The sequence below is a fragment of the Onychostruthus taczanowskii genome, unplaced genomic scaffold, assembly GCF_017590055.1.
Source record: "Onychostruthus taczanowskii isolate IOZ18803 unplaced genomic scaffold, ASM1759005v1 scaffold23, whole genome shotgun sequence".
Lineage (NCBI taxonomy): Eukaryota > Metazoa > Chordata > Aves > Passeriformes > Passeridae > Onychostruthus > Onychostruthus taczanowskii.
Window position 1 is genome coordinate 3,954,401 of NW_024499573.1, and position 18,855 is coordinate 3,973,255.

Consider the following 18,855-nt stretch of genomic DNA (forward strand, 5'->3'; position numbering starts at 1 on the left):
AATTCTTTGGTCAGCTGACCAAGACATGATAAGATATCTTGAAGAAAGTAGACCAAAGGTGACTTCTTGACAAATACTGACTTGTTGTTGGAGGGTGACAGTTCCTTGGGTGGAAGTAAGGTTGCTGACTTATTTTTAATCTTTGAGGACTGCAGTGACCCTTCTCGGGCTCCTGAAATATCTGCAGGTAGTTAGACTGTGGTGTCCTCCCTCCCGTCTGAAATCCTCTCTAGCACTGAGGTGCTCAGCAAATCTACACCTCAAGTTCATTGTTCCATCTATGACCCTCCTCAGGCAAGGCCATCCAAAAGAGTCCTCTTTCTCATGGTGATCCTATTTCTTCATGCTCTCGGGGTTCTGTACATCTGTTCACCAGGAGTTTTTCCTCCAGGGCTGGCATTGAGTGACAGCTTTGCTCTTTGTCTGCTATTGTTTTAGAGCTGTTTGTCACAGTTGTAAGAAGTGCCACACAACACAGTACTGTGGGGGCTCAGGAGGATCCAAAAATGCTTTGGATTCTCTATGCCCTTTGGCCTTGTATTGCCACCTTCCTCCTCATTACACTCCAAAATATGGAGGATGTATGCACTGTTCTTTTAACCCCTTTGTGCTCTGGGAATAGTACTGTGCCATAAAAATCTTCTATTTCTGACAGAGGCTAAGAGAAGCAAAAAAAAAATATTAAGTGAGTGGCTGACCAGAGCACTTGGCACAGTCTGTCACAGCTCTGTTGATGTGTGAGTAGATTTGGAGGTGCTGACAGATGCTTGAATGATAACAGTGGAAAGAGAAGCTGTTTTACTAGCTAGGGAGCCAGGACAGCACTGGCATTAGCAGCTTGTTGTCCTTGATGCTCTGTGAACACACTCAACTCTGCCTTGCACTAGAGGCTTGAGAGTAAGAGAAACCTAAATGCTTTACAAGCCCTCTGCTGAGGCCTCCTAAGGCACATTTTTCAGCAATGGTATCTAACCATTAATCTTACTCAGAATGTTCAGAGCCATTTTGCATCACTTAAAAAAATAACGAAACCAGCCATGATTTGCACAGAACAGAAGACTTTTTATTCTGCTATCTGTCTCTTGAGCTGCCCTGCCCTCTTGCATGTACACCATGACTGTTTGTTGCTTCCCCCCATGGTGAATGTCTGATTCTGGCTGCTCTCTCACAGCAACTGGAGTGGTGCAGGTGACCGGGAGAATTGACCGGGATGCGCTTCCGCTGCGGCTCCATCCCAACATCTCACTGACGGTCCGGGTGGAGGACAGCCCCAGCAGTGGCCATGCCAGAGAAATGGAGATCACTATTGTTATTGATGATGTCAATGACAACCCCCCAGAATGCAATCCTTCTTCCTTCAGGTATGGAGTCTCTTCCTTGCCTTGGCTGCCTTGCCGCCCCAGGCCTGTGTGCAGACCAGGGCACATCCCCAGACCTGCAGCTGGAGGCTCACGTGGACATTTGTCATTAGCCTGCCCACTGTACAGGGGTGTCATCCATCACAGCACGTGGGTCGGTGTCTGGGTTGCTTCCTCCATGGTTGCATATTTAGATGGGTTTCACTTAAAAAGTAAATCAATGTTTTGGCCTGTGATAAATAAAGAGTTCAAAAGGAGAAATATAAGTTGCTTTGATGGGAAATGTGTTTGTTTTAAACAGGAAAGAAGCAAATGAAAATACAGCTCCTGGGACATTTCTTGTTGATCTTAGAAATTACTGTAAAGATATTGATGCTGATCCATCAAACAACCAATTTATTTTCACTGGATTATCTGGTTTTGGAAGCAATTACTTTGCTCTGGAGTCCAATGTGTCTGGAAGACTTGTGGTCAGTCATTTGTGGCTTTATGTTAGATTACCCCATTAGAGAAGTCAACTTATGAAATATTAAAAGGGATTTTTAAAATTTATTGTACAAGAAAAAAAAATTACTGTAATCCATTTCACAGTAGGTGTGATGTGCAGAATGACTGTTTTGACTGGTTGTGAACTATATACCCCTAGATAGGATGCTTTCTAAGGATTCTACAGAATTTAGTGAACAGAGAGTGTTTTCTTCAGTTTTAAATAAATGTGCTAGATATGATTAAAAAAAATATTCTTTTTTAGGGAGTGTGAAGCACCAACTTTGATATGGAATAAACAGAGAAATTTGATGCCATTTCATACCCATTTACTCATGACAGACTGTGGAAGATCCTTGCTATTCAGCATGAAGAATTTAAATACTTGAGAAATCTCACACTCTGTAACTCAGTAACTGGTCAGAATCGTAAAATCACTTTGAGTGGCAAATTTTCACAAAAGTGTGGTGAGATTTGCACTTCTGTGATTTTACATGTCAAAATATGGATTCCTTATGCTGATAGCTGCTGGCAAACTGGCATTGGCCGGAACCCCACCAGTTCCTGGACATGTGCAATGGTGGTTGTTTTTTGCTTTAAAAAAATATCCATGGGCAACTACAGAAAAAGGGAAACAACAGAAAATAGGCATTCTGTCTAAAAGACAAGAGTGCTACAGGAGCAGTAAAATGATTTTGTATTGTTTACTTTAATTTTAGAACTGAGGTTTCTGTGTCAATAATAACTGCCCTTAGCTGCTTCATCTGCCAACATAAAAAGCATTTTTCTTCCTGCACAGGATAAGATTGTTGTCAAGCCTTTAATCCCTGTGTATGTACAATATAACAGACTACACCAAGTAACCTGTTCCTCCAGGAACCTCCCTGAACAGACAACCAGCAGTGGATGCCTGTGTGTTAATCCCCCTGCCTCTAAGTTTATGAGGCTTCCACAGCAAGATAGAGAGCTGAGAAGATTAGGATTTAAATCTGTGTGAGCTACCATTTAGTAACAACTTGGTTCCTGGGCAAACACTTGTGGCTGGACCTGATACCTTTTTATTAATATCTGCAAGCATGAGCTCAGGCAATAGCTCAAGCTATTACTGTCAGCAATCACAGATCCTTGTTGAGCCAAGAAAGGGCAGCATAAATAGCCAGCTCATTACACAAGCTTTGACTTGACTAGGTAAAAGGTCAAGACCTTATTGTCCAAATGATTAAACTTTCTGCTCTAAAGGGGAAGAAATTTTGTTGGCAGAAGTGTGAGCATGCAGAAAAAGCCTGGAACTTAATCCTGAAATTGACTATTAGTCTGTGTTATTCCTATAGAACAGTTCTTTATACCCAAGGGGCAAATCATATTTACAGAATGATAAATAGAGTAATTGTCATCCTGTGTACTGTGACTTAATGTGTGAAGGTATAAATATGATTATGTTCCTTTCTATTTAGATGACTGAAATGATTGATCTAGAAAACCCAGCTAATCCAGGAGTTGAAGTTTATACTTTGACTGTCAGGGTGCAAGATATTGCCCATCCTAACTACTCAAGCAAGTATCCCTTTTACATTTCTTTTGATAGTTTTCTGTGCTGTAACATCATGGAGAGAGGAATACCATATGTATTTTGAATATATGTATGAGAAAATTTCACAGCCATACTTAACTATGATTTAATCTTCTGATTTAATCTTCTGTTATATTTTCCAGATATCATCTACATTTACATCAGGATAAAGCCAGTGAATGAATTTTTTCCAGTCTTCCGTAATTTATCTTACGTATTTAGTGTTTCAGAAATTACTAAAGGTACAGTAAGTAGCACCTAAATTATAGAAGTAATGTTGCCATGTTGTTAAGTGCCTTTTTGCTCCAAATGAATTTTCATATATGTAGATGAGGCAAATGGCTCAAAGTTCCAGTTCAAGTAGGGTCTCCACCACACAGCCATCTACTACCCTTAAATAGACTAAACTGGCAAAAAACTCCAATTGTACAGATGGAAGCTGAGACACAGACAAATTCAGCAATTGCACAAGAAATCTGTGGCAGTGCCAGGAACTGAACTCAGATGTCTTGTTTTAGACTGTCTTTCTGCTCGTGCTAAATTAGCCTTTTGGAGGGACTGTGGTGGTGCACAGAAACCTTTACAGACTGATACAGACGAGTGAGGACTCCCTTGGCCCAGCCATGGAGCACTTCTGCTGAGGTTCTCTACACACTCTTGTGTTTTGGTATTTGCTGCTAGCAGCCCATGTACAGGGGAGCCATAGCACACCACAGGGAAATAGTGCTTATCATACCTTTGCTTTAATTTTCTTGGGTGAAAAACTCTAAACCAAATCTTTAGTTCAGTTTCATCTGTACCTTCTGTTACTTTAAATATTAATGAAATATGGATTTTCTGTCTCTCAGTTGGATCCAGCATTGGAAGAGTGCATGCCATAGACCAGGACTGGCCACCCAATGTCATCACTTACTCCATTGTAGCTGGAGCTGGCACCAGCGATTACACAAATATCTTCTGGATCAGCCCAACAAAAGGAGATGTGAGGATTTTAGCTAGGTTAGACTATGAAACAACTCAGAAACATATTTTCACAGTACAGGCCTCAGATCAAGAGAAGTCTACAACAGCATCAGTGAGTAAATCCACTCTACTACTTCACCTTTACCTACATCTTTCTCTCTTCTTCCTAGCAAGAACAGTGAGACACTGGGCAAAGCACTTTCTGTAAAAGGCAAGTGCAACCCTGCCCAGTTATATATTACTCAGATGAAAGAGGTGTTGCTTACTCAGTCTTGGTTTATTTCTCACAAAAAGGATAAAATAGTATTTTAATATTTTTAACTATGATGTTTGCTTCTCAGACTCTTTTTCTTATTTTACCTGGAAAATAGAAAAAGAACAGGGTCCTGAGGCCAGGCAACACAATCGAATTGTAGCCATGCTTAGTGGCAAACTGTCTTTGGAGTCTTTGTAGTGTGCCTTGACACTCAAGGATACTTTTGATTTTGTTTGTTATTTTTTTCCCTGCAAAGTATCCAAAGTAATGTGAGAATTGTGTTGCAGCGTATCAAAACTTTGTTTTCATGGAGTGCTATAGAGAGGATGTGGATGGGAGGAGGGCTTGGGTGGCCTCTTGGGTTAGTGTCAGAGGGCCAGCCCAGTAGCTGTGTCCACTTGGCCTTCTGGAATTGTGCCTTGCCCTGACCAAGATCTACTTTTTTCCCTGATGGTGCCATCTGGCAGAAGTCAAGACCATGCCAGGTACCAAGATAACCTTTGACAGCAGGGTTTGGCTTAGGTTTTCTGCCCAGACCTATTTTATTCAGAAGAAAAAGTATAGATGCCATATCCACAGAAGAAGGTATTTTATAGGAACTTCTTTCAAAAAATCCCAGTGTCCTTCACGGACAGGCTCCTTTTGACTTCTTTCACACTTTCTCCCTCATGACTGCTTTATATTTGATTTTTACACATCTCTTGGGGGTGACACAGGTACTAAGCTTGCTTTTCGTTCCAGCCAAGCACCACCCATGGAGTTGCTATTTAGGAGGTATTAAATCTTTTTATCATCTATAACTTTTCAAGGTGACAATTAATGACAATTTAGCATCAGAAGCTTTTAACAATGTCAAGCTTATCTGTTGCCTGACAAACAGACATTAGAAGAAAGAACTTTGGGAAAGGTAACCTTCTTCTTTTAGCTAACTAATCCCAGATGACATCAAACACATCTGGTTCTACTCAGGGTGCTCCTACCCATGCAGGAGGCCATTACCCGCATTTCTCTCCCACTGGGAACAGTCTATAAACTCTCTTCCTTCCATGGATCATACTCTAAATGGTTATTAAATATGCTAAGAAGTGTAACTAATGATTGTAAAGCAAACTGAGAGTTTTGGAAGGGAGTTTAATGATTAGGCTTTTAATGATTTTGTGGTACTATTATTATTTCTCATTTTAACTATAACACAATTCAGATTGTTCAAACAGACATATCAGCTTGAAAACCCTTCACTTTTGGAAGATGGCTCAGGTGACAGAACCTGTTCTCGGAAGAGTGCTGATCACAAGAATTGAGGGACAAAGGATCACAGACATTTTCTGGCAGGAGCTAGGTTGGAAGGGCACTTCAGTGCTCTTCAACTGCTGTTGATCAAAAGAACAAAATGGGCAAAAGCAAACAGTTTCTGAAGTTAGCAAAATTCTGTCTCAGCACATTGAAGCAGCTTCAGCTTGCTATTTGTCTTTTCTTCTAGGTAACTGTGATTGTTTTGGAAGTAAATGATGAAGAACCAGTTTGTTTACCCAATTTCTTCTCACTTCAAATCCCAGTCAATTTAGCTGTTGGGACCAATATTAATGGCTTCAGGATTGAATGTCAAGATCGTGATTCTGATCCCAGGTCTTTCCGTTACTTCATTAATGAAGGTACTGTGTCACAGTGGGCAAGTGGGAACAGTGGAAAAAATACCAAATGCTGATAGTTCACTTATATTTATAAACAAATACCTTACATAGTTTGTGTGCTAATTCCTGGTGAACTAGCTGTGAGCCACAAGTTCTGCACGTCATTACATTGATCCTCTCCACAAGCTGGCTACTGGTGCTACAGATGCTAGCAGCTAGAACCACTCCCTTGTAAGGCTGGATTGCCTGCCATATTAATTAATAGGCTTGTAGTTACACAGTTGACAAGAACTTCAGAAGAATGAGCTGGAATGGTGTGCAGTGTCAAATTTCCCTTCCAATTACAGCAGAGTAAATCTTGAGAAACAATGGAAAGTTCTGTATTTCTGCGTATCTCACCATCACATAAATGCAGGTGTGATGTTCAAAAGAACTGCTTGAACATGCATGTTGTAGGTCCATGCTGTATACAATAAATCCTCCTTTTAAAAACCCTTCTTTGAACCTTGTGGTCAGCTGCATCCACTTTGAGAGCTGCAGTGGTATGGGATGACACTCAGCTTCACAAAAATGGAAACACACTCTCTTGGGGCAATTCCTTCTTTTGTTGCTGAGGTGACTGCTGTGAAGGAGGGAGCAGATTGTCCAGGTGCTAGTAAAAAGCTGTGTGTATCAAAAGAGAGAATCTCTGTCCTACTGCAGCCCTTTGATGCCACAGAAGGAGCTCTGCAGACAAGATGATGTATGAATCTGCAGACAAGATGATGTATGGAACATGGTATTGACACATGATTCCATACAAATGGAAAGGCTGTGTTAGTGAATCAGTCCCAGTCCTGGTGGTACAGACCTGAGCTGTGTCATGCATTGGCCTCTGAGCCACAGAACAGCTCATGGCCCTTTTTGTGCTATAAAACAGGCATGACCTTCAAGGACATGTCAACTCTTGATCTCTGTGGGGCCTCAGGAGCAAAACCAAAGCACATTTGGTGCCTTTTCAAGGCTCTGATTTCTTGTTTATGTGGTCTGTCCAGATCCTAACAGCTGGAGCTGATCTGCCTGCAGCCCAGGCCATGAGCATCTCTCCAGCCACAATGGACAGACAGCAAGGGGTGGGGAACCACCACTTCTGAACTGTCCTCCCTGCCCCATGGTGCTGACAAAGCACTGGAGGCAATGAGTGCCACTGAGCCATTAACTCTCTTCAAAGGCCACTGCCTCTGGGCAGATGGAGAATCCATGGAGAGGGGCTGGAACAGCACTCCAGGGACACCCCAGTAGTGGAATGAGCCCTGCCACACCGCAGGGTCCTCACCCCTGCTGGGTGTTGTTGAGTGCTCCCCAGGTTGTAAGTTCAGGTCATTCAGGTGACCTCTTGTGTGCCCTGTGGATCTCAAGTGTCTCCACAGGCTCCTCTCTGCTATGTCCCCATAGAAGGTCTTATTCTAGATTGTAATGCTTTTATGACTGTATTGTTTTAAATTATTTTATATGGTACAAGGAAGATCAAGGAGCCCTTCTTGTCATTGACATTTTACCACACTTCACTGCTTGTTACACACACTTACTTTAACATGGGATTAAAGTAATTTTTTTTGCATTTTGGTATTACCTTCTTGCAGGCAATGAGAACAGTCATTTCACCTTTTCACCAAGTGCTGGCTCCAACACATCTCGTCTGATTCTTGCATCAATGTTTGACTATGAGAGTGGCCTTGATACAAACTGGGTTTACAGTCTGCGTGTCCACATAACCGACGACAATTTAGCATCTGCCAGGGGCAAAGCTACACACTTAACTAAAACTGGAACAGTGACTTTAAGCATCAGAGTTATCCCAAGCCCAACTACTGCCACAACCACTACGGTAAGTTCACTAAAACTTATGGCCAGTTCTGCATTTCTTTTAGGGAGTAATCTCCACAGGAGTAAGGAGAAGAGGATAGATGTATGCAAAAGGAAAGCAAAACACTAGAGTGCATCTAGTCCTGGGAGTTTCTGAGCCCTTTGCTCTTATGGTGAAGCCAGAGGTGGTTGATGTGCTTAGTGTCATGAAGGATTAGCCCCAGGTACAGAGTCTTAACATGTGTTTTGTATTTCAGTTTCTAAAACAAAAAGGGCAGGAAGCCAAAGGACCGGGCACGCTGCCATTACCATACAACTGGAAAGTTAAAGATTTTGGCAGCTTTATTAATAAGAAAAGAGCAGGGATTAACCTTTGCCTGGAACCTTAAAATTACCTCATGCATTTTGCACTACCTCTTTTTTTATTCATAACTATTCACTCCCCCATGTGCCTTGCAGTTTTGTAGGCTTCTTTATCATTGAAGTACATTAATCTGTGGCTATCAAAGTTAAAACAGACAACAACAACAACAGCAACAACAACAAATCCTCATCTGCCGTAAGGGTTTCTTGTCCAGACCTGAAGTCACTGTCATGTAAAACTTGGAGCAGCATGTCAGGAAATGAAGCAGTTTTGCACAGCCTCAGTGTGTCGCTACGGTTTCAGCAGGTTTCAGACAGCAAATCCAAAGGGGCAGGATGGATCTTTCCTGAGCTGCATGCCCATGTGATGGTCCATAGCTGAGCTGAGTAAGCCTGCACAGCTTTTGGCAGCCCAGGTGGGATCTAACCTTGCACAGCCTGTGGATCTGTGGGCCTGTGTCCCAGCAATACTGTTCACCTCTTCACACAGCCATCGCAGTTGACCTCTGTCTCACCAGTTCAATTCTGAAGCTGATTTCCACCAGGCTGGTGCAGGACGGACAGAGAGCTTGCCTTTGTCTTTCCTGTAGATGTGACACTGCCTGAGGGCGCAGATCACTCTGTCTCTGTCCTTGTATCAGTCACCCCTTCATGCCTTGCTGCACCATCTTCCATCATCCACAGTCCATCCATTCCCTGCCTGCAGATGGCATTATCCTTTTCCCTCTTGCATGCAGGAATGAAAGCATGAATATCCAAATGAAGTGGTAAAAGAGGCCTTTGCTGTAAAATGTTCTGTGTCTTCTAGAGGCTTCTGGTAACGGAGCCAGAACCAAAGGATCCTGCAAACAGCAAATCCAAGTCTGGTTTGCTTTGCTATGAACATGCTTAGATCCAAATTTTCAGACTGATTAATAACCCTGTTCTTATCTAATGCTCTTTTGGGAAGGAATAAATGATTTTTTCACTGACTTCTACTCCCCCAACTTGATATGGAAATGAAAAGTTAAGCTGAAAAAACTTATTCTGTATTTCTTTCCCATGCTATACCACAACTACAAACAGTCTCAACCACATACCACAGCATTAAATCTGTCTCCCCAGAGATATCAGCCTTCCACTTGCAGGCTATTTTCCAGAAGAGCACTTCCAATACAGCAAGTTCTCCCATAACTACTCTTTACATGCATTCAGTGCAGCAACTCGATGAGTCAGAAGCTGGAAAGCTGGTAGTATAGAAAAGAAGCCCCATTACAAAATGTCACTTGTCACTTGAGTCCAGGTGAGGAGAAAGTGGTGGTGTGATATTGAGATTGAATGTTTCTCTAAGGACTGGATGTATCTTTTTTTTTTTTTTTTGACAAGACTAAATAGATTATTTTAAAATTATCCTTAAATTGGAAAGAAATAGATAGCCTGCTCAATTTCATACTCAATGTGATTACAAATGTGTTACAGAAAATTAAATAAAAACTTCAGTAGGTGATCAAAACTAATAGTACCACACTAGGTAATGAACTAGGTAGAGTGAAATGCGTGAGAATAGTTTCATGATGGGACCTTAATGAATGAGCTGTTAGCACCAAGTGATGTGCCAGCTCAGAGATGTGTCTCCTGACACTCAGGAAGATGTGGGAGATTGCAACTGCTCAGGAAGTGTGGTTTTTCCTTCTGGAACAAGTCACTGGGTAAAAAAGAAGGTTCCATTTCTTTTTATACAATTACCCAGTTCCTTAGGGTTCAACTCTTCTTACAAAGCAGTCTGAATGATTACTGCAGTGAAGATGACCTACTTCCAGTTTTGCCTTAGGTAAAAAGAAAACAGTATCTCAGTAATGGCAGAATTCCCTGAACTTTCTCGCCCTCCACCAGTGTGCCCACAGCCTCTCAGGCAACCTGAAGCTCTTAAACCCCCGCCATGCTTGTTTTGATATAAGATATTGAAACATTATCTGGAACCTCCCCTTTTCCTTGTGTTTTCCATTTCACCTGCCTTTGGTAGCCCCAGGAGCTCAGTGGTCCATCCCAGCCACCTGATCTGCCTTGGCAGTGCACAGGGCATGAGTCAGTGCCTGCCTCACCTCCCTGTGCCCATCACCTGCCGAGCCCTGGGGCAGGCTGGGCTGCCTCAGTGCAGAAGTTCATCCAGATGAAAGGTGACGCTGGTGTCAGTATGCAGCCCTGAGGAACTCTTCCTGTCTTGTTTTCAAAGCCTGGCTTCACTGTTGTGACGAGAAGGGAGAACCTCTACTCTCCGTCGGCGTGGTACGTGCCCTTCGTGCTCACGCTGGGCGCCTCGCTGCTCCTCGGGCTGCTGGGCTACCTGGGGCTCCTGCTGCTCGCCCGGCTCCGCTGCCCCCCGCCAGGGAAGGCACGCAGCACCCCTCTGTGAGTCCCCCACATGGCACTCTGGGCAGTCCCAGCACCACCTGGCAGGGACAGAGATGGCTCAGGCCTTTCTGCCGTGGTGCTCTGAATCTTTTCTAGCCTGTACTGCAGTAAATGCTAATACCAGGTACAGCGATTTTGGGTGTTATTGATATGAACTCGAGGAAATGTGTCCATGGCATGTTTTCTCATGGGTTTAGTAACACTAACATTAGGGGAAGGTAGGAGTGGAATTAGCAGTTATAACATCTAAAGGCAGCCATGCTCATGAGGCTCAGTTGGAGCCTGTGCCAGACTATGCTGACCACAAATATTTTGGTTTGTATTTGACCCCCTCTCCAAGGGAGCTCCCATCTAGGTAGTTACTGAATGCATTTTCCTCCCTCTCAGCTATGGATCCCAGTGTCCTTTGCAAATATTGGTGCTCATGCCAAATTCATTGCTCTGGCAAAACTTCTGCAGATTTCCTGGAGTTTTACCAAACCAGTTACAAGGCTCTGGCCCATAAAGCTTACCTCTAAGTGTTCATGCTTGGCAAAAGGCATGGAAGCACCTGGGACCAGCTCTGATTCACTGTGGGATGTGGAGAGATCCCTGTTGGCTGCTTTCTCAGTGGGCTGGAGCCAGGCTGCCTCTAAGTTGACTTTGTGCCTCACAAAACAAAGATAAGCAGTCCTTTAAGTGGCTGGGATTAAAAAAAAAGAAAAAAAAAAAAAGGATTCATACTAGGATTCTCAGGATTTGGACATCAATTTAAAAGTTACATTAAATGTAAAGAACTACTAAATGACTGTGACTGTAGTTCAGATCATGTGTGCAAGGCAGTAAAAGGTTGTGATAAAAATGACAAATGAATCTCAGATACTGCTATTATTTACTAATTGGGCAAATGATTTATTGGGAACCAGTGTCTCCCATTAAAAAGCAATTTCTATATTTTCAAAAAACATTTATAAACTTTCAGATATTTTAAAAGACATTCTCTGAGCACATCTGATCCAAAAAATTTACCTTTTTCCCACGATGGAACAAAATCACAATATCTGAAAATATATCTGAAAATACATTTTTCCAGATTATATAAATCCATTATGCTATCATCAATAAGACTTTATTATTTTAAGAGCATTCCTTCTTGAAGAAGTGTTAGAGCAATGCTCAGAACTGTTTTCTTGTTTGAGAGCAGCATTAAATGATGCAGGCTTTCTGTGAAAGCAAAATCAGAAACCAAATAAATCAAGCAAATCTCACAACTCAAGGAAACACATCCTTCTTGCCAAGTGAAAGAGAATTAATTTTTTTTTTTTTTTTTAGGGAAAACCATGACATTTGTTAACTCTTAATCTTCTTTTCATTACAGGATAAATGCTCCAGGTGTGTACCTCTTTTCTATCTTTTAATGCTTCAAAATAAGACCTTGTTTGTCCATGCAAAACCTGTAAATTAATTTCTAGATAGAAATTTGACACAGTAGAAGGGTACTGAGATTAGATAATCCTGGCCAATTATGGGAGGCCTGACAAAGTGATTTCATGGCCTTTTTAGTCTTAAAATCTATTAATTATTAGGCAAAATCCAAATTCAGAGTAGTCTGGTATTCTGGCATAGATGCTAAAGAATGACTGTATTTTTCACATGCAATTTATATGCTGTTATTTATCTCTTAAGAAATAATGTAATTTATCTGTTAAAAAATAATCCCAGCCATCTACAGCACCTTCAAGAATCCTCTGCACTCTTAATTCCCTTTTCTCTGATCACTTCTCTGATCATTTGCTCCCTTGGCACCATTACTTCACATATATAAAGATTTATTTTGAAGTATTGGTGCTTTCAAAAGGGTTTGTATAACCTAGCAAGGAGATAAATCACGCATGGAAAAGCATGGGTTTTTTTAAGCAGTCTTGTTCTTTTTAGTCCCATTACATTTCTGCTAGAAAGCACTGTTCATCTGGGCTGAGTAGGACCCTGTGTTTGTAATTCCCCTTTCCTCAGTCAGTATCTCCCAACTGGAAAAAAACACAGGAATAACAAACCCCACAAAATCAGCTGTTCTCTTGGTTGCCCAATTTGAGACATTTCAGTGTTGGGTGGTTTCCAATAAGTGAAGCTTTCTGCTTTCTAAAAAACTGGTTCCCAAATGCTGGGCAGAAAAGGACAGAACAGAGCAGGTTTCCCATCAGTGCCCAAGCTGAGATCCACCTGCAGCACTTCAGAGTTTTGCACCACTGGTTGGAAAGCACATTTGTGGCCAGGCACAGTTCTCCAAAGAAAGGACATTAAACAAATTGGCAAGGAGTGAGTGAGAAGAAATCATAGCAACTAGTTGGGTATCATCCACAAATCCATGCTGCTGAGATGCCCATGGCACTGCTGCTGTATTTGTCTGCATGTGGGATGAGCTAATAGTGTGGTAAATTCACACACAACCAAACTGTTCTTCAATCTCAATTTTACTTGACTGAAAATGCAGCTCTTCCATGTTTTGTATCCAAGCCGATATTTGACACAAGCTTTGCAACCACAAACATTAGTGTAAAACAATAATCTGCATTTCCAGTTCAGATATTCCCAAAGGTGAATTTCTGTATTTGTTCATATTATTTAGAAAGGGAAATTTGTAATAACAATTACTATTCATTCATTACTGACTTTTCAAGGCTAGTCTTTTGATTAGTCACTGGCAATTGTGTATTCTCACTCAGCATTTGAAAATAAATAAGACTCATTTAAGATGTCTCAACATTTGAGTAGAAAGAATGTCTATTTCTTTCAGGAAATCTTGACTTTAGTGTCTACAGTCACTATCAGAAAATTCTGATTATTAAAAATGTGCATTTTCCTTTCTGTAGAAAAGAAGAAGTCTAAGAAAGAAGCAGTTGTGGTAAGTACTGCCGGCCTCAAAGGAAACCCCAGTTTTGCCAGCCCCATCATGAAATATGACCATAGGACTCTTTCTATGAATGGTGTCTATTTTCCGAAGATAATACAGAAATGATAGGCAAGGAAATAATTATTACCCTCAAGTGCAAATCACTTCACTGTCCCAGCTGGCCTCTGTGCTTGGAAGCAACAAGGGGTGTGAGGAGTGCTCACCTGCACTGGGGCACCTTTGCTTCCAGGTGCCCAAATGCTGTACTTGGGAGCCTGACAGGCTGTGCCCACAGCAATGACAGGGACACTCGCTGCAGAGGTGGGACAAGAAGTGCCCCAGCTTCACTGATGGCAGCAGTGCACTGCTGAGACTCCACTGACCTGTGGAGCCAACTCTGATCCACCTGAGTGCAACCAGCAAGGTGTGCCAGCACACCCAGGCTGTAAAGAGTTAGGCCTTGATAAGGTCTTTGCAGCAAGATGTCATAAATGTTTCCACTGTTGGAGATGTTTCTTTGCTCCTGGACCTCAGGGCTCCTTCCTTTTCATAGGCATAATTGCATAAAGGCTGCATAATTGCATAAATAGACAGAATGCTCTCAGCACATAGTGTGGTTGCTGAAGTGGTCCTTTGCAGGTCCAGGAGCTGGACTGTGATGACCCTTGTAGGTCCCTTCCAACTCCGGATATTCTGTGAATCTCTGCAAGGCACTTTGATTAGCGAACTCCCTCTCCCCAAATTTTTCAGAGAGGAGATTCCCAAGCCTACTCTGGGTGGAGGAGATCCTCTTGTGGTAACACACGTGGAGACATTTAGCATGTCAGAACTTATTAATTCTCCTTTAAATATCTAGTGAGGAAACCCTACACCACAAATGGCTCTTGTTGCCATTGGACTGTGGTCCAATGTGTTGCCATTGGTCTGGGTTAAATAAAACCCAGCCTAAAGGAATGCAGTATGCAAGTCACACAGATCTACCTCCGTCCATGTAAATCACATTTCCAAGACACTGCTCCTCCTTCTGACTTAACTTAATTCCCAGGTTTCATTTTACATTTTGTGTTTCTTCACAGACAATGACAAAGCTAAACACAGTCTTTGATGGAGAAGCCAGAGACCCAGGTAATAAAAAGCAATTCACAGAGGATATGAACATTAGGCTGGAAACAAACTGGATTAGTTGATTTAAATATCGTTTGACATTGGCTTTTCATATTTCCAGTTTGGTATTTCCAAGGAGAATGGGAGCTACATCTCAGATAGTGAAAATCAAGACAGTGTCTCAGTAACATTTGTAATGGTAGAATATATAGAGTATATGTAAGAATATACTTATAGCCCTTGAAAGCACACATCTGATGGTCAGACTATTCACTGCTCCTCTGCTAAACTGGAATGTATGGATGTGGAATAGGAAGGTGGGGGAGGAGAAGGAATGTGTTGCAAGTCTCCTGCTTGTTGTGCTCTGGTGCTGTCATAGCTACGTGGTCTCACCCATCTTGTGAGAGTGCATCTCCCATTAATCTCCTGGGAGATGGCCAGGAGATTAATGTCACTGCAGAAGTGCTGCCTTCAGCTCCTAAACTTCTCCTGGGGAAGTGGGTAGGTGAGTTACTGGCTCCTGCACAAACCTCCTCCCTTACAGCAACAGTGTGCTGCTGCTGTATCATAGCTACGTGGTCTCACCCATCTCGTGTCTGGGAGATGGCCAGGAGATTAATGTCACTGCAGAAGTGCTGCCTTCAGCTCCTAAACTTCTCCTGGGGAAGTGGGTAGGTGAGTTACTGGCTCCTGCACAAACCTCCTCCCTTACAGCAACAGTGTGCTGCTGCTGTTTATCCAAGGCTCAGGCATCCCTTGTTGGGGAGAAAAGGGAAGGCCATCAGCTGGCGACAGCTACTGTGCCACCAGCTATGCACATTCTGGGCATATCTGATTAACCAGCTGGGAAAAGCAAAAATAAGGTGAAAGCTATAAAGCTCAGGATGAGCTGGGAAGCTCATCCTGCTCCCCAAGTGACAGCCACTGTTCTGCAGCAGGGCTCATTACAGGAAAAATATTTTTGTTTTACTGAGGATTGATCTGGCTTACCTCATTCTCCTGAAACACAGTCCCTGCCTGAGCCCCTTAGTTTGATTCTTGGTCTGGAATTAGGGTGCCCAGCCCCGTGCCTGATGGCTGAGAGCCCCAGCATGGAGATGAGGGGCTGGTAAAATGTGACAATCTGAAAAAAAGTTTTTAAATAATAGATCTGAACATAGGCCTGGAACAATAGGTCTAGAAATCATCCAGAAGAAGGCAGGCTTGTTTCAAGGCTTGGATTCATCTGGCCAATTTCCACCAAAGTGCCTGCAACTTGTGTTTCTTATTAGCTGGCTCAGAGCTGTTGGATGTGTTGAGCTAATGGGAAACAGTAGGCATGGAGACTTCAGTACAATTTGGGCAAACAAGTGGGACCCTACTGTGCAATTAAGTCCATCCACAAGGCTGCTCAAGGCTGGTTTGATCCAGGTCCAAGCTCACCTGCTATTTATAAAGAGATCTGGAGGAATGGGCTCCAAAATCCCTGCTTTTTTCCCTGTGTAACTGCATTTGTAATATATTAAACATGGGTAGTCTCTAGGCTGCTGCAAGAGCTGCTTTCCAGTCTTCTTGCAGAACAGCTGGGGCTCCCTTTCTCAACAAACCTGACCATACTGGACTTAAGGATAGCTGAGGCCATCCAAACAGTCATCCAGAGCCATAGCATTTGTGTCATGCCTGACACAAACATTAAGCTCTAACACGGCTCTGTGGTGACAACAGGGATATGTGTGCTCTCCACTCCTCCTCTCTATTTTCCACAACTCATTGCAAACCCTAGAGGATCAAAGGCTGCTGGTTTGAAAATGAGATTTAATAATTCCCAGGACATAATCTGTTGAATATGATTAAGAGGGATGGTCAGAAGCTGTTTCCTGATCTGGGCTGCTTTAACATGCCTGACTTGTAAGTAGTCAGAAAAAAAATAACATGTAAAGAGGTCCAGTTTCATCTTGAGTTGCTCAAATTGTGTTAATGTGTCACAAACCATTAATTCTGATACAAACTGCAACATTCAGTAACACATAACCACTCTTTCTTTCCAAGCCTTAATGGTCTTTTGTTTGTCTTCTATTGCTTAATTACAGAAAGTGCCATTATAGCTCCTGATTCTCTTTGTAGCAAGATACAGTGAGTTAGAGTGTGAGGTGATCACACTGGACACACACCAATTTTTTCACTTATCTCTAGGTAGCAATGAACTGAAGGAGAAGATATTTTGCTTTTAATGTACAAGTAGAAATCACCCGTAAAACCTGAATAGAGACAGAAGTCTTTCTGACAGTGAGAGATAGCCATGTTTGCTAAACAACACAAACGTAACAATATTTTATCCATATGAGAAAATCATGTACTTGTATGAAACACACGGTACGTCACTCTATTAATGGCAAAGTGGACAGCAAGCCTGGAAGAAAACATTTTGTGTAAATGGAGAAGGAATGTGTGCAGTCAAGACTCACTGGGTCTCCAAATCCTGGTCAGTCCAGATGAGCTGACATGGTCTGGAAAATGTCTGTACTCCTAAGCAAGGTTTGCTGCCTCTGGTAGGCAAGTCTACATGACAAAACAGGCACAGACATACACAATGGTCTTGCTCGGTATGGCTGAAGATAGAAGTTTTGTTCTTACAACCATGGATGTGTTTGCTACACTGCCCATGTTAACCCCTGGTACCTGGAACTTGGATAGATTTATAAGGTGATAAGAAATTTATTTCTTTTGGAACAGTAATGTTTTAAATATCCCGTTTCCCTAACCCCCAAAGGACAATTCTTATAGTGGCAGAACAGCCAGAATCTCCTCTGAGCAGCCACTGCAATGCCCAGCTCCCCACAGAAATGAGGATTTCCCTCTCAGGGCTGCCTCCCCAGCTCAGCTGAATTCTGAGTGCTTCACGTTTCTCATCTCAGTTCCATGCTGAGAACTGTCATGTCTTAATCTGATAAAGGAAGAATGATTTTAATCTGTTGTCTTTTTGTTCTTTCAAGTTACTGGCAGAATGTATGAGTTCAATACACGGTCGGGGGCCCGGAGGTGGAAGAAGAGCAATGAGCCCCTGCAGCCAATGCTGGCTATGCAGGAAATGTCCATTACCACAGAAAATAATGGCCAAGGGGTGGATAGAGCAGAAGCACCAAGCAAAAATGAGTCTTCAGAGAAGAGGAAAGAGTTGACTGCAGCAACAAAACCAGCTGCCAAGCCCTCAGCAGGGCAATCAGAAACAGCAGGCTAAGCTGGGCTGAGATTGCAAAAGAAGAAAGAAGAGTCTGAGGATGGGGGCTTATCCTCACCAGTCCCTTAAAGCAGGAACTGACCTCCTCTCCCAAAATGAACTCTGCTTTTCTATTAGACCAGAGTGCATGAGACTCCAAGACACCTCCCAAGTGACCCCCGATCTGAACGGCCAAAGAATCAGATGTGATTGCTGTCTCTCTCTCAGCTGTAAAACAAAAGGTGGCCATAAGATGTGTAAACCAGACCCAAAGGCAGGATGAATCTGGATGCACCTTTGGCAGGTACATGTAAGAGCAGGAGAGAAGAAGAGGAAACAAGAAGAGGAAGCAAAGCAGAGTCATGGACAGAAGCATTCAGTGCCCACTGCCTCCTGCAGACACTGTAGTTTCCCTTGGGCAGGCATGGCCCCATCCTCTGACTGCCTTTGGGAACAGCAGCATTCAAAGATGTGTTTTTTCAGCAGTGAATGGCGTTCCTGTCCCTGCTGAGCAACCAAATGAATGAAAAGCACACCAGGGTAGAAATGTTTGCTGGTAGAAGCTAAAAATATTTTCTTTTCATTCAGTATTTTATTTCAGCCCTTCTTTGCCCTCCCGTCTTGCTGTAGAAAAGTCCATGGCTTGAAAGCAGTTCTGGAGTAGAGAAAATCCACAGCTTCTTATGGCATCTCAGGCTGTCAACACTCTCAGCTTGTTTATCTTTTGCAACACTAAGAGCATTCAATATCTTCACCTTTAGTATTTCCTCTGGCACATTTAATGCTTTACAGGATCAAGTGGAATATACTCAAAAGAATAATG

General features: G+C 42.6%; 1 protein-coding gene across 1 annotated transcript in view; it reads left to right on the top strand.

The window, feature by feature from the left end:
• CDHR3 (cadherin related family member 3) overlaps window positions 1-18,053 on the top strand; it is a 39,532-nt gene extending 21,479 nt beyond the window's left edge. The window contains exons 8-19 of the mRNA XM_041405322.1: window positions 1,172-1,361; window positions 1,660-1,828; window positions 3,299-3,398; window positions 3,558-3,656; window positions 4,263-4,489; window positions 6,114-6,285; window positions 7,887-8,131; window positions 10,685-10,860; window positions 12,221-12,234; window positions 13,713-13,744; window positions 14,809-14,857; window positions 17,809-18,053. Coding sequence (XP_041261256.1) covers window positions 1,172-1,361; window positions 1,660-1,828; window positions 3,299-3,398; window positions 3,558-3,656; window positions 4,263-4,489; window positions 6,114-6,285; window positions 7,887-8,131; window positions 10,685-10,860; window positions 12,221-12,234; window positions 13,713-13,744; window positions 14,809-14,857; window positions 17,809-18,053 — 1,718 coding nt within the window. The remainder of the gene's footprint in view (window positions 1-1,171; window positions 1,362-1,659; window positions 1,829-3,298; window positions 3,399-3,557; window positions 3,657-4,262; window positions 4,490-6,113; window positions 6,286-7,886; window positions 8,132-10,684; window positions 10,861-12,220; window positions 12,235-13,712; window positions 13,745-14,808; window positions 14,858-17,808) is intronic.
• Window positions 18,054-18,855: the final 802 nt, after the last annotated feature.